Source organism: Candoia aspera, chromosome 4 (genome assembly GCF_035149785.1).
Source record: "Candoia aspera isolate rCanAsp1 chromosome 4, rCanAsp1.hap2, whole genome shotgun sequence".
Classification (NCBI taxonomy): domain Eukaryota; kingdom Metazoa; phylum Chordata; class Lepidosauria; order Squamata; family Boidae; genus Candoia; species Candoia aspera.
In genome coordinates, this window is record NC_086156.1 from 14,248,872 (window position 1) to 14,263,283 (window position 14,412).

Sequence of the window (14,412 nt, forward strand, 5' to 3'; positions counted from 1 at the left end):
ACATGTAGGACTTTAAAGGTGATAACCAACACCTTGAATTGGACCCGGAAGCAAACTGGTACCCAGTGCAGCTCGTGTAGTAGGGGTGTTATATGTGCCCTCCTTGGGGCTCCCAAGACTGCTCACGCGGCCGCATTCTGGACCAGCTGTAGCTTCAAGGGCAGCCCCATGTAGAGCTCATTACAGTAGTCTATATGGGAGGTGACCAGGGCATGAGTGACCGTTTGGAGGGACTCCCGATCCAGGAAGGGGTGGAGCTGGTGCACAACACAAATTTGTGCAAAGGCTCCCCTAGCCACGGCTGCCACCTGCTCTTCGAGCAGGAGTCATGAGTCCAGGAGAACCCCCAGATTCCACACCGGGTCTGTCTGGGGCAGTGCAACCCCTCCAGAACCAAAGATGGTAAATTCCCAGGTATCTGGGAGCCCCCAACCTACAGCCACTCCGTCTTCCAGGGTTCAGCTGAAGCCTGTTGTTCCCCATCCAAACCCTTATGGCCTTGAGGCACTGTGAAAAGGGTGGAAACAGCATCACTTATGTCAACAAAGTTCTTGTTGCTCCAGATGTTGCCAAACTCACAGTGTCTCTCACCACCGGCCATGTGGCTGGATCTCCTAAGAGCTGACATTCAGCAACATCTGGAGGGCTACAGCTTCCCTACTCTTGATGTAAGACTGCAAAGTAAGTGAAACGAGTTCTACAATCATTATAGGAGAATTTTGGCATTGTGCTGCTTGATAGAGAGCCAGTCTGGTGTAGTGGTTAAGGCACCAGGCTAGAAACCGGGAGACCATGAGTTCTAATCCTGCCTTAGGCACAAAGCCAGCTAGATGACCTTGAGCCAGTCACTCTCTCTCAGCCCTAGGAAGGATGCAACGACAAACCACTTCCAAAAAAATCTTGCCAAGGAAATAGGGACTTGTCCAAGCAGTCACAGGAGTCAAAACATAGACTCACACACAAACACAAACTGTTCAATGAGCTAATATCTCACATGTCTCAAGTAGCAAAGATTGAATAGTTTATCAAAATTTTCAGCTTGCTGATTTCATACATATACACTTCCAGAGATTAGAGTGCTTACTGCAGCTGTTCTTCCCAGGAGAGACGCCCCTTGTGTTGAATGAAGAATTTGTTTATTGAAATTTAGGCTCAGTTACCAACATTCATTGGCCTTGACTATATTCCTTAACTTCCATTGGGGCAGACCTACTAATGAAGAGCCTACTTTTAAGTAGTGGCAACTGCAAATAGTAAAGCAATCTATAGACTTGGTGCAACCATGTGCTTTTTTGAACATGGGAAAGTTCTCCATATTTATGGATCAAAAATACGCAGTCTTTTCCTTAAACCCATTTGTAAAACATCACAACTCACATGTGGACATTCCACTGACAAGTTTGCTATTTAAAATTTAAAAACTCATACATATTATGTTCATTTAGTAAAATTTACAGATAGCAGCTTTATGAACTAACACCTTGATTACCTTTCTTTTTATCCTCCTAACCAATGACATCCTGATTTCCAGGATGAATGACATTACCTCACTCTCAAACAATTTATAATTCAAGAAGTTCTTAATTCTTTGTCAAAGTCCTCCCCCCTCCCCCCCCCCGTGTGTGTGTGTGTAGTAATGAGAGTTCATTGGTTCAGGTCTTTAACCTCTGTCTGGAATAGCCCTGCCAAACTGGGTGGAAACCAATTTGCATTAACATCTGTAAAGCAAGTATTTGAAGTATCAGACTGCTCCTAGATCATCTCTCCTCCCTCCAAGCTAACCATTCCTTCAGCCTATTCTCAGTGGACATCACTACTAGTAGACATCACTACAGGTATTCAAGGTCCTTGATACCTTTAAACCATAATCCTCAGAATGTGACCAGTCACAAATACCATGTGGAACAGATGGGAACAGAGTGCCATAAGCAGAATCAGATCAAGCTCAACTCTCAAGATGAGGCTCATCATGGTATAGCATATGGGGTTAGGGTGTCAGACTAGGACCTGAGATTACCCTCAACCACGAAAACTTTCTGGATTGTTTTGGGCCAGCCAGTACCTCCTAGCCCAACCTATACTGTAGGGTGGTTGATGGAAAAACCAAAAACCAACCAAACACTGCCTTCAGCTCCAGAAAGTAAAGGGCTCTCTGTCAAGTAAGAACAGATAATAGGCAGCAGCAGATGATCAGCTTGTAGAATGAACCAACATCAAGCAAAGGGTCAGGTCCAAAAAGCAAGGTCAGGGGAAGGCAGAATCCTGTACAGCAGCTTTCCTTGGACCTAATCCTTCTTGATGTGGTTGACTACAGTGCCCATTATTCTCACACAGCAGGGTTGGGGCTCAGAATAATGGGACTTGTGGCCTTATGCTTGGAGGGTATCAGGTTGAAGGAGGCTGATCTACACTAATGGCAAACTTGTCTTTGGTACACCCTCTGTGCATAAGAAGAAACTGTGGAGTCCTTGGTGCTCTCTGAGCTTTGTTGTTTGCTTGCAGACATTTCATTGCCCAACTAGGCAACATCTTCAGTGCAAGAAGTGAGTGGGGTTTGCTCTCTGCTTATCTGCAGTAGTTTGCCCTGCCAGTGTTGGTGGGGGTGTGGTTTTCTCCTTGGTGGTTCCGCGATTAGGCTGTTGTTTACTGCTTGATTGTTTGTTGTAATCCTTTTGTTAATCTTTGCTTATCTGGGTGCTGATTGCTAGTAAGGAGGTGTTCAGCTCTTTTTGTCCTTTTTAGCTTTGTTATAGTCTCTTTTAAATGGTATGTAAATGTTGTTTACCTCTATGTGTCTAATGATTTGTCTATATGCTGAGCTTCCAGGAATTCCCTAGAAATTTTGGATTTAGCCTGGCCTAGGATGCTCACAGTTTCCCAGTTGAAAATGTGGTTGAGTCTGTCCATGTGTTGTGAGATTAAGGAGTTTCCATCGTGTCTTCTGACTGCCAGTTGGTGTTCATGGATGGGCCCTGCTAATCTCCGGCCTGTCTGTCCTATGTAGTGGCTGTTGTAATCCTTGCGCTGTAGGTTGTAGATGACTCCTGTTTTTTCTTCTTGGGCTGCTGGGTCTTTTGGTTTACTTAAGAAGTTTTGGAGGGCTTTAGTTGGTTTGTGTGCTACGGTGATGCCGTGTGGTCTGTTGGTTATTTCTGAGATGCTTCTGATGAATGGCAGTGTTACCCTTTTCATAGCTTGTGTTGGCTGTGCTGTAGTGGGTTGAGTGGTCAGGCAGTTTTTGATAAAGTTGAGTGGGTGTCCATTTTGTTGGAAGTTGCTGTATAGGCAGTCTGTTTCCTGAAGAGGTTGCCTAGTTGGGCAACAAAACATCTGCGGTAAACAACCAAACTCAGAGAGCACCAAGGACTCCACAGTTCAACCCTGAGCTACAGATATTCTCTTGTATTGGTACCATAAGAAGGAAGCATCGATTCTGGATCTGTCCATTTTGCTGCTAACTCTTGCGGAGGGCGTGTCTCCTTTCGCCTTGCTAAACAACACCCCCTGCCCAAGAGTTACCAAAGAAAAAAATGGAAGTAGAGGTGACAATGGAATAAAACATTGCTTCAGCCTGAGCTGCAGTCCCCCCTTTTCCAACACTGAGATTCCAAATTAAAAAGGAATACTGTAGCTCCTTCTCCCAGTCACAGAAACTCCAGTCCAGTGTTTCTCAACCGTGGCAACTTTAAGATGGGTGGACTTCAACTCCCAGAATTCCACAGCCAACCCAGAATTCCCCACCCAACCATGCTGGCTAGTTGAAGTCCACCCATCTTAAAGTTGCCAAGGTTGAGAAACACGGCTTCAGTCTGTTTTGCAGTTGATAAAGGACAAAACAAAACAAAACAACTGTTTGTGATGCCCTCTGCTGGCAGAAGAAATAAAACAGACTTTTAAAGTATTTTGACCATCTTTCTTTTTTTTAATATTTATTTTTTTCATAGAATGAAAGACAAATTGAAAGGAAAAAGGAGGAGGGAGAGAAAGAGAGAGAAAGAAAGAAGAAAGAGAAATAAAAAAGAGACAAAACAAACTAAAGTTAAGGAATATATGAATGACTTCTGACCTTCTTTTCAACAGATAATTACATTCTTGTTATCCCTCCTCTTAGATGTTAATCAAGTTCCTTCAGCCCCTCATTTAATCCACATCTTTCTTAATCAGTATTTTGAACATCTTGCAACCATATTCCAAAGCCATTTAACTTAACAGAGTTTTCTAAATTATTAATTTACCTTCCTGCATATTTTCAAAATAAGGCATGGTAGATTAAAAAGGCATATAGAACTGTTAGAACTGGTAGCAATAATATTGAAAAAATTGCCCACAGAGCCTAGGATTTGGTGAAGCATATTTATCTTTACTGTCTTTGCATTGAAGGCCACAATTAATCCCAAGGGAGTTTAAAATATGAAACCATCACCTTTTTTGCTAACTCAGACTCAGTTGGCCCACTATAAAGAGATTACATTGCTAGGTGTGGTTTCAGCTCTTCTTCCTGGAATAATTCAGAGTTAAATATTTAAGAAAAGTTCACTTAAAGCACAAGGGATAACTGCAAGCTTGGACCAACCCCCATCCCACATAACTAGTATTTCAAATAAAACATCTTATCCCCAAAGGTGACGTTAAAAACAAAACGCAGCATGTCAATGAATGCTGACGGAGTCCCAGGATCAGCACCAGCATGTTTCGTCGTAACACGCAGAAATACTGTGACTCCATCACTCAGTCTGTCTTCCGGCTTCCATCACCACCATCATCAGCCATTGATAATGCAGTGAGCCATTGATAATGCAGTGGAACCAGGGCTGTTGCATTACATTTGGGTCAGCTTGCAGTAGATAAAGCACCTTATCCAGTGCATGTAGTCAATCCAGTTTTACACTGATGAGCTCACTTAAACTGAACTGGCAGTGGTTACAGCAAGGGTATGGTCCAAAAAGTCAAAATGGCAGCCACAATTGTGTGACCAAAGCTCCACCCATTTTTATATGCATGATGTGGACACCGCAGGGTTACAGCACAAAAACTTTCTTTAATTGGATGGGACTGTCAATTTTAACTTCCCACAATGTTCCAAAGAGCCCAATGAAATATTACTCTGGAACAATACAGGAAATTAAAATGAAGAGTGTCACACAGAATATTGAGGGTGAGGTAGGGACGGCGGCTGCAGGATTTTGATACACTGCACTAGTTATAAGGGAGACCAGCGGGGATTCAACACAGGGACGTCATTCTAGAACACAATGTGCTCTCCCACTCTAACTTTTGCATGCTGTATTTTTGCTGTTGTCCAGGAGATTTTAAGAGATAGGAAAATACAAATGCAACTGAAGGTCCATGCTTATAAAATATTGTGGTTATTTAATATCCTGCAGCAGATCTGTCCGGTGGGCTCAAAACAGTCAAGAAGACAGCTGTGATCACCAAAGCCCATATGTACATTCATTGCACATCAGAAAGAACAGCGCTGAGATCACATAAACACTGTCTTGACTTTTTTTTTAATGTTCCCCAACTCACAGATGCCTCTGTCCTGTGTATATCTGTCAAAATCTAGTGGTATCCATGTTTTAGTATGGAAAAGATCCTTGCTTTCAGGCTGAAAAATTATCTGAAACACTGAGAAGGCTCTGGGTTGTTGTGGCTGTTGCTCTGGTGAATTTCATTATGCAAACACATTAGCAAAACAGTTCTCAATTTTAGTTAATTCTGAATTATTTCTCGCATTGCAGCCTTACTTGCATTTTTTCAACCTGCAAGCTCTTCCAGGTCCTCTAGAGGGCAGCATTTCCTTTTATGGGGCGAGTAACACCATCCTTTCAGTAGCAACAGGAAATAGAATTGGAGGATTCAGATTCACTGAACTGAAATGGAAGTGTATGAACACTACCTGGGGAGATGGAGATTAGAAGGGAAATTTTGCATGGGGTTGACTCAAGTGAGAGAAGAAATAAATGATACTGAGATGACAGAAGAAAAAGTTTTCCAGTTTTATGGTTTTAATATTGTTGAAATACCAGTAGCAAATAGTTTATAAAGCATAAATGTATTATAATATAAATTTATAAATGGCATGAAGAGGATTGGAACATGGCTATGTAATTGGCTAAGACGTTCACTACTTAAAATTCCAGCAAGAACTGCCCACTTTCCACCACAGTCTTCACAACTGTTATGGACTGCAGCTGAATCTCTCCTTAGTCTTCCTTGGAGATACACAGATAGGTCTACCTTCTAAAGATTAAAAGTGAGGGAAAAGATCATTTTTTTTCAATGTTAAGATATATTTGTGAAATGAATATTTCTATTTCACATTTCATGTGCACATGTTTTAATGATTTAGTGAACGAGGATGAAGGGATATCATTCCCTTTTTCTAAAAAGCTATTGACAAGTTTAGTTTTATACTGGTAAAGCTCTCACTCAAAGCTTACCAATTTAAGCACTTACAATCAGTTCTCCACAATCAACAATATTATAATCAGTTTTCAACTGGTGTTTGCAAATCATGGTGCCTAGAAACCTCTTTTTACTAACCCGAACATGCACAAAACTATTCCAAGAAGGTTCAATTCTCCCCAGAAATAGATGTCTGTAATGTCAAAAGACTTAAGTCATCTGTTGTGTCCTTGTTACATTCCCCCTGAATTGCTGACTTCTTTGGAATTGTTTGAAGATTGGAGTCCTAAATCACAGGCTAAGTGTGATACATGCAGACTTGGCTCCCCTCTTCAACTTTCCTTTTAATCACATAAGGGAAGACAAGACTTGCGTTATTCACCTCTCCGCACTTGTGAGCTTTTCCATATACCAGGTGCCTCTGCTGGATAGGTGAATCTTCTCAAACAGAGCATCTGAAGGGGAAGGATAATGACATGTGTGTCCATGAAGCTGGCTCCCGTGATCAGCCTTCAATCTCCAATCATCTAAGACAGTGTTTCTCAGTCTTAGTAACTTAAAGATGTGTAGACTTCAACTTCTAGAATTCCCCAGCCAGCATGCTGGCTGGGGAATTCTGGGAATTGAAGTCCACACATCTTCAAGTTGCCAAGGTTGAGAAACACTGGTCTAAGAGAAGAAATGATTATGGTTACCCAGCTTCCTTTTTTTTCACGTAGAGTGAGCCTTTCCAAATATTATATACAAGTGTTAACTGGTGCAAAAAAACCCTATGTGATTTCATAAGTGGAAGGATAACACATGTATGGTTTTATCCTAACTAAATACAGATTTAGGGCTGCTTTTACAGAGCATGATCTTTTGCAGGGTGCCATTCCTTTTGATAGCTTTCCATGGGAACATTGCCACAATTCTCAGTGACATCAGCATTCCCAAGGTTGGACAAATCTCTGCTTGGTTCTCCTCTTTGGTATGTGCTAGTCCTGCATTTATCCTCCATGTTGACGCCCAACATCTTATTTCTACAAATTCTTACAGCCAGGAATAGGTCAACAAGGCCAAGAAGTAAGGATAAACCACTGACAATCCATAATAAGATAATCATGGCAGATTTTTCAGTTGATCTGGGGACAAAACACTCTATTGAACCTGGGGAAGGGTACACAACACAGTTATAATATTTCTCAACAAAGAAGCCAAAGAAACGATAACTGCTAATTCCAAAACCAACTTCTATCATTATTCTCAGGAGGAGCTGAATTATATATGCCCGTGAAAAATCAGGAATTGTCAACTCATGGGCCCCACAAGTGATTCTGGTCCTTGTTCTGTCACTGGAGACTGCTTCTGTAACTCTGAAGTCAGCAGATACTTTGGCCTCTTTGCAATAAGAGCAAGGCAAAGAATAGACCTCCACAACTTGCTTGACCACAATGTGCAAGATATAGATAGCAAACACAGCAAAAGGGAAGAGGAGAGACAACAACTCAATCAACCAGAACCGAGCTGGTGATACTCCAATAAAAGCATCATAGCATGCGTTTGTGCATCCTGGCTGTTGAGAATTGCAGATGAAAGCTGCCAATTCATCTTCATAGAGAGGGTAGACCCCAAACAATATCACGGTCAGTCTCAGCAGGATCATGAGCATTAACCAAATCTTTCCTGGAAAGGAAGAACAAGGGTTGAGTTGAGACCAATAAAAAGGTCCAATCAGTCACTAAAACTCCTAGACATTGACTAGCCTGGTTGAGAATCATTTCTAACAGTAGCCATACTTCAATCCTATGATTGATGACATTAGGTACACTTGTCTATTGCTTTGGGAGCTGAAGAACAGAATAAATAATCAAAGTAAGTGGAGGGTGCTCATAAAAATGAGCTGCTTTTTCACATTGAATAACACCACAGTAGAGTCTTCACTAGTGTTTTGGCCCAGATGGGAGGAAAACATGGCTATAAAATGGAGGCTCCATATAGCATCACAGTAAGGAGCTTGATTGTCAATGCATATGTCTAATCTCTTTTTCAAACCTTCTAAGTTAAATGGCTACCATGCGGAACAGGTTGTAAGGCTCCCCAAATGTTAGCTGCCAGATCGAATATGAGAAATGCCTGCCCAGCTGCTTCAAATACCACCAAGAAAATAGAGCCCACCCCTCTGAGGCAACCTGTTGAATTAACAGCTTGTATTGTTAGGGAATTTCTTTTAATGTTTAGCTGAACTCAGATTCATTGCAATTTCCACCCAGTGGTTCTAATCCTGCTGTCCAGAGCAACAGGATGTCCAATTAAGATATTCAGATCTTCAAAGACTGCTATATTATATGTCCACTTACTATTCTGTTCTCTAGCTGAACACATTCACCTGGTTTCAGCTATTATCTTACAGGACTTGGTTTTCAAACCCTTTATAAACCTGATTATCCTCCTCCATTTATATCTCATATGTCAATATCCTTCTTTACATGTACCACCCAGATTTTGGATACATTTTGTCAATTCCATCAGGTGTATGCATTGAATGAACAAGTACTCCCATTCATCTTTTCTGAATCTTTCATGAATTAACCTCATTGCATTCCCTTGGATTCAAATTCTGTATCAAAGGAGGACAAAAATTATATACTCGGATGGCAGTACCTGGCTGATCTTTTGGGCCCAGAAGCTAAGCAGGGTTAGACCTAGTTTGTACTTGGATGAGAGACAACAAGGAAATTCCAAGGTTATAGACTAGCCTGGGTAGTAAACAGATAAATACCAGAAGAAAGCCATAATAAATTGCTTCTGTTTTCCATGAAGAAAACCTCATGGATATGTCTATAGTTGCCAGGAATCAAGCCCAATTCAAAAGAAGTTATACACTCAAAGTCTGCCATGTTCATTTTGTATGTTCCGTATTTCCCTATAGTTTAAGAAGAACATAAAGTCCAAGTTTCTCCCTCTTCTTCTTCAACTATTGAATGATATATTGTAAGGACCTGGGACAGATCTCTCTTTCATACGGTTACCAGTATCTGAATAGGCAAAGGAGGACATGGACAATTGGAAAGGAGGCCAAATGGGGGAGAGGACATGCTAACTCAGCCTTTCTCAACTTTTTGACCCTGGAGGAGTCCTTGAAATATTTTTCAGGCCTCGGGGAAGACCTGCACATTCAGGCTCAAATATAGGCCAGAAGTTACATTTTTAAATTATTATATTCATTTCATGTGTAGGCCTGTATGTACGCATTAACAGTATTCTTAAACTAAAGAAAGAAACTTGCCTCTTTAATCTGAAGTTGCTTAAATTTGAAATATTTTTTTAAATAAATCATGATCTCCCGGGGAACCCCTAGTGACCTCTCGCGGAACCCTAGGGTGCCACGGAACCCTGGTTGAGGAACCCTGTGCTGTTTAACTTTCTTGGCACCTGTGACAAAAATTACCAAGAAAAACTGCAAAATAAACGTACTTAGACCTACATATAAATGAAATTACTTTTTCCAACATCAGAAAGACTGGTTTTCTGATCAGGACTGTATAAGAATATAGAAATAATGTGTACCTTAGTTAAAAACAGAGTACGAGGTTAATGTAGTTTTATGCTTTTATCCGTACTGAAGATGGTCGGAAGTCATTCTTTTTTCTATGTCTCTTTGTTTCTGTACTTTTACGTTTGTTCTTTTTTCATTTTTTTCTTTCTTCAATCTCTTTCTATCTTACATGTTTTACTTGTATTTTGAAATTTAATGAAATTTCTTTTTTTAAAAAAGGGACTAGCTTTTCAATCCCAATGTTCTTCCAACAAATCTTTATTTTCAAGAATAAATGCTAGCAATAATACAGAATCGACAACAACATACTTTTCAAATTTCACCATAGAAATGTGATCTACAGACTGCAGAGATCATAGATTTGAAGGGGATGGATTGAAGCCGATTGCTGGAATCAGGAGATAAATAATGTAAATCTAGACTACTGAGTCTGCCAACAAACAAGGGAAAGAAAGAAGCAGACAATTTACAAGGTCAGAATACATGAAAGTTTCAGTAACTGCTGTTGTGAAAACAGTCCAATTCTTTTTTTAAAGGCACTCAAAAAGCCAGATAATATTTGATTTTAAAGCTATGCCTACCAGAACAATGTGTCCTCCTTTTGTCTAATGTCTAGTAACCCTATTCTTCCATTGCTCTTGCCAAACACTAAATCTATTAATTATATACTATAACAGTTTGGTGTAGTGGCTAAGGCACCAGGCTAGAAACTGGGAGACCGTGAGCTCTAGTCCTGCCTTAGGCACAAAGCCAGCTGGGTGACCTTGGGCCAGTCACTTTCTCTCAGCCCTAAGAAGGAGGCAATGGCAAACCACTTCTGAAAAATCTTGCCAAGAAACTGCAGGGACTTGTCCAGGCAGTCTCTGAGAATCGGACACGATGGAACAGATAATAAATAAATAACAGGAAAAAGTTGTTGATCATCAAGTTATCTCAGGAAGCATCCTGATCATATTCATTTGTAACTAGCTGTGTTCCAATTATTACTTAACAGAATAATATTAGTCTGTCGTACAATGCCATCACGTGTTTATATTTGCTATTGTTCTGGTATGCATTATATCAAAGACCCGCTCAAAAAGTCAAACTCAATTTGCAGCTTTGCTTCTGTTGGAAGTCCTGGCAAATCCAGCATGGCTCATTAGCATGTGAATTAGCATGTAAATTAGTTGATTCAAAGATGCAATTCACCATGCTTCTGAGGAAGCTGTTTGTTGCCACTCCTACTTCCTCTTTCTCTCTTTTTTTCCTTCTTCCACCCAGGGAGAAGCAAGCATGCTGCTCTGCTCTCCATTCACCAGGGCCATGTGCTCGGGCCTTGATGAAGAATTCCGCCCCTTTCTTCCACGCAGCCCTTGGCAGCAAATAGGGCTGAGGGTTTAGGGCAAACTAAGTATTTAGAAAGAAAAGAAGAACAAAGGAACTTCATCTTTTCCACCAAGATGGATGTTACAGAAGCAACAATAAAGTCAGTAAGAAATTCTTTCACTTACTTTTAAACCTACTATGTCTAAGCCTGTGATTCTTTATGCTTGGGAGGGCTGAGTGTATAAGATCAATAACCTGTGTTTCTCTGGCATGCTCATTAAAGCTATTTTAAAGATAATATTCTTCTTCTGTGCCAGCTTCTCAGCTGTGTGGCCACTAAATTGGCTTCAACTTCAACACCAATCATTTATGAATCCATTAACGAGAAAACGTCTGTAAATTCTGACTGGCTTTGTTCCTGGAAGTTTCATTTGCGAGGGGTGTTGAGTTCTCAAGCCAACCCCTGTCCCCCACAACAGTAAATGCAGTTTCCTTGAATCAAAATAATTAGAACATTTTTAAGATGCACATTTTTAAATACTTACCCATAACTGTCACATTATAATTCAGAACAATGAACAAGAATCCAAACGAGTCCCAGTATTTCATGTCTGAACTCATTCCTTGGAGCGCTTGCTTCTATAAGAAGAATAAAATGCAGCAGTCTAAGTAAAAAGAGGAGGAAGATAGATGAAAAAGAAAAGTTTAAAGCTGGCTTTAAAGAGGAATAATGAAATAAGGTAAGGAAAATTGACAGAGCAATGTGCCTTCTCTGGGAAATATCATTCTGCCTTTTAGGGAGCAGAATTTATTAAAATTTGGAAATCAAGCAAACAGCATTGATTTCAGGCATGTTCTTAGAGAAACTTCTGCAAAAAAAAGAAAACAGAAAACAGATGAGATTGAAGAACAAAACAAGAGCTAGATATTTAGCAGTATTACTTACTATGAGAAATTTATTCGCCTAAATGAAGCAAATACGAATATGTAATTGTACCGTCAGTCAGCCAGACAAGTTTTATGTTTGTCTATCGCTCCGGTTTTACATTTCAGGACAAGCCCCTTTCTAGTAGCTGGAAAGATCTTTCTCTCTCTCTGAGGAAGAGAACATTGTCCAGGCTAGAAAACAGCGAAAGCAAATTGTTCCTCCCACTGTGGAAGGAAATAGATGTCATGGGTCATCTGTTGAATCAGAGAAGAAAACATGTCTTATGTAAATGCATTTTAATAAACCACAGATAGTCCTTATTTGGGGATGATCCATTGTGAAATAGGGGGGGCAACCTGCCAAGAAAAAGGGATTATTTATTTCTTTGTTGCGAGCCATTTTTTGAGCTCCATCAAAAGTATCAGCAGTATTCTTTTCTTACAGCTCAGGAACAAAACTTTAAGACCGTGCCTTGGTCAAAGCCAGCAGCAGGAAGAACAATATAAAATAAATCAATGGCAGGGAAGTAAATTACCATATGGTTATCACAGGTGTGTGCTGGAAGACTTTATCTACAATGGAGATCGTTTGGCTCCCTCCTTGTCCAAGCTCCAATCTGCATGTAGGTCTTATCCGGAGGAACACCGCCATGAAGCCTGAGGGGGAAGATACTGTTACATTTCAGGGGCTGCTTCTCTCCTTTTGCATCCATCCCAAAGTGCCTGTGCAGAAATTCTTTTATCTTCTTCTGAGTTTGACTGACCCACATCCTTAGCAAGTTCTGCATGTGGAGATAACAAAGGTAGGGTGCCTTCTGGTAGGGTGTTTACCCCTAAAAACTTCAGAAATGTGTCTCCCACATGAATATGCTTAAGAAACATGTAGGAACGCAGAGACAGGCATTTTCAGAGGCATCATCTCTTCTAAGAAACAGTGAATACCTCACCTATAGCAGATGCAACCAGGTTGGCTTATGAATTGTCCTTTTAAGTGTGCGTCTTGCCTGGTTCAACTAAAATGGCCAATTAATGTTCTTTCTCTAAAATTTATCCTGGTGTGTCCATCAGCATGATTACTGTATGAAAACTAGACAGGACAGGACCATTTTGGCGTCCGTGTGTGCCGCAAGAAAGTCCAATAAAAGAAAGATCTAGCTTGAAAATGGTTTGGATCCAGCTGAGTGCAGCAAAAGAAAAAAATCCAGGGAAATTCCCCCAGTACATCCCTATGGAACAGTGGCCCAGAAAGTTACTGACGGCTTCATTCTAAGCTCACCTGTTCCTCCTGGTCATGTGATCCACAGAAGAGGATATGTGCACACAAACACTTAGAGACATAATACATGTGCACACCTGATTAGACCCTCTCATCCTCATAAACGTAGAGGCAACCCACATGCACTCATGGTGATGAGTCCCTGGGGAGAAAGTGTTCTGATAAGCACAGGCACAATACGTTTCTTCATGATACAGAAGAAAACCCAGACATATCCTGTGGCATGATTGGTGGAAGTGTTGGAAAGAATCCCAGAAGCCCTGCCAGAAATTTAGAAAGGACATTCTTTTTTCACCAGCCACCAGAGGGTTTTGGTAAAATCCTAGAATTGTACAAAGATGATCAACATTAGTAATGCATTTAGACCAGTATAAACTTAAGGGTAAATATAGCTATGCAGGAGTAAGCACATACTAATATTTACCCCTGTGAGCCTTGTGTGGTACAGAGTGGTAGGCAGCGGTATTGCAACCGAAACTCTCCCCACGACCTGAGTTTGATCCCAGCGGAAGCTGGATTCTCTCTCGGGTAGCCGGCTCAGGTCAACTCAGCCTTCCATCCTTCTGAGGTCGGTAAAATGAGCACCCAGCTTGCTGGGGAAGGTGACGACTGGGGAAGGCAACGGCAAACCACCCTGCTCTGTAGTCTGCCAAGAAAACGTTGTGAAAGCGGCGTCCCCCCAAAGGGTCAGACATGACTCCATGCTTGCACAGGGGACCTTTCACATCACACAATATTTACCCCTAATGAAAGAGTGGGGCGATCTGTCAGAACTATTTTAGCGACAGAGAAATCAAAGATGATCATGATCCAGATGATTATCATGATCCTGCATAAACATTTTTTAAAGAATTAATTATTTGCACTGGCAAATACTTAGCAAGTGACTTCACAAAATATCCTTTATATATTCATCTGTTACCTACATTGTTTAAATTATGACTTTAACAAAGTG

The 14,412-nt window shown here is 40.8% G+C and overlaps 1 protein-coding gene across 1 annotated transcript; it reads right to left on the reverse strand.

Annotated features, from left to right (window-relative positions):
• Window positions 1-6,428: 6,428 nt before the first annotated feature.
• On the reverse strand, window positions 6,429-12,074 carry LOC134496163 (gap junction delta-4 protein-like). Its single transcript, XM_063301916.1, has 2 exons — window positions 11,800-12,074; window positions 6,429-8,073 (listed from the first exon to the last, which is right to left on the reverse strand). The coding sequence occupies exons 1-2, from the start codon at window positions 11,873-11,875 to the stop codon at window positions 7,253-7,255; spliced, it is 897 nt and encodes a 298-aa protein (XP_063157986.1). The 5' UTR covers window positions 11,876-12,074; the 3' UTR covers window positions 6,429-7,252.
• Window positions 12,075-14,412: the final 2,338 nt, after the last annotated feature.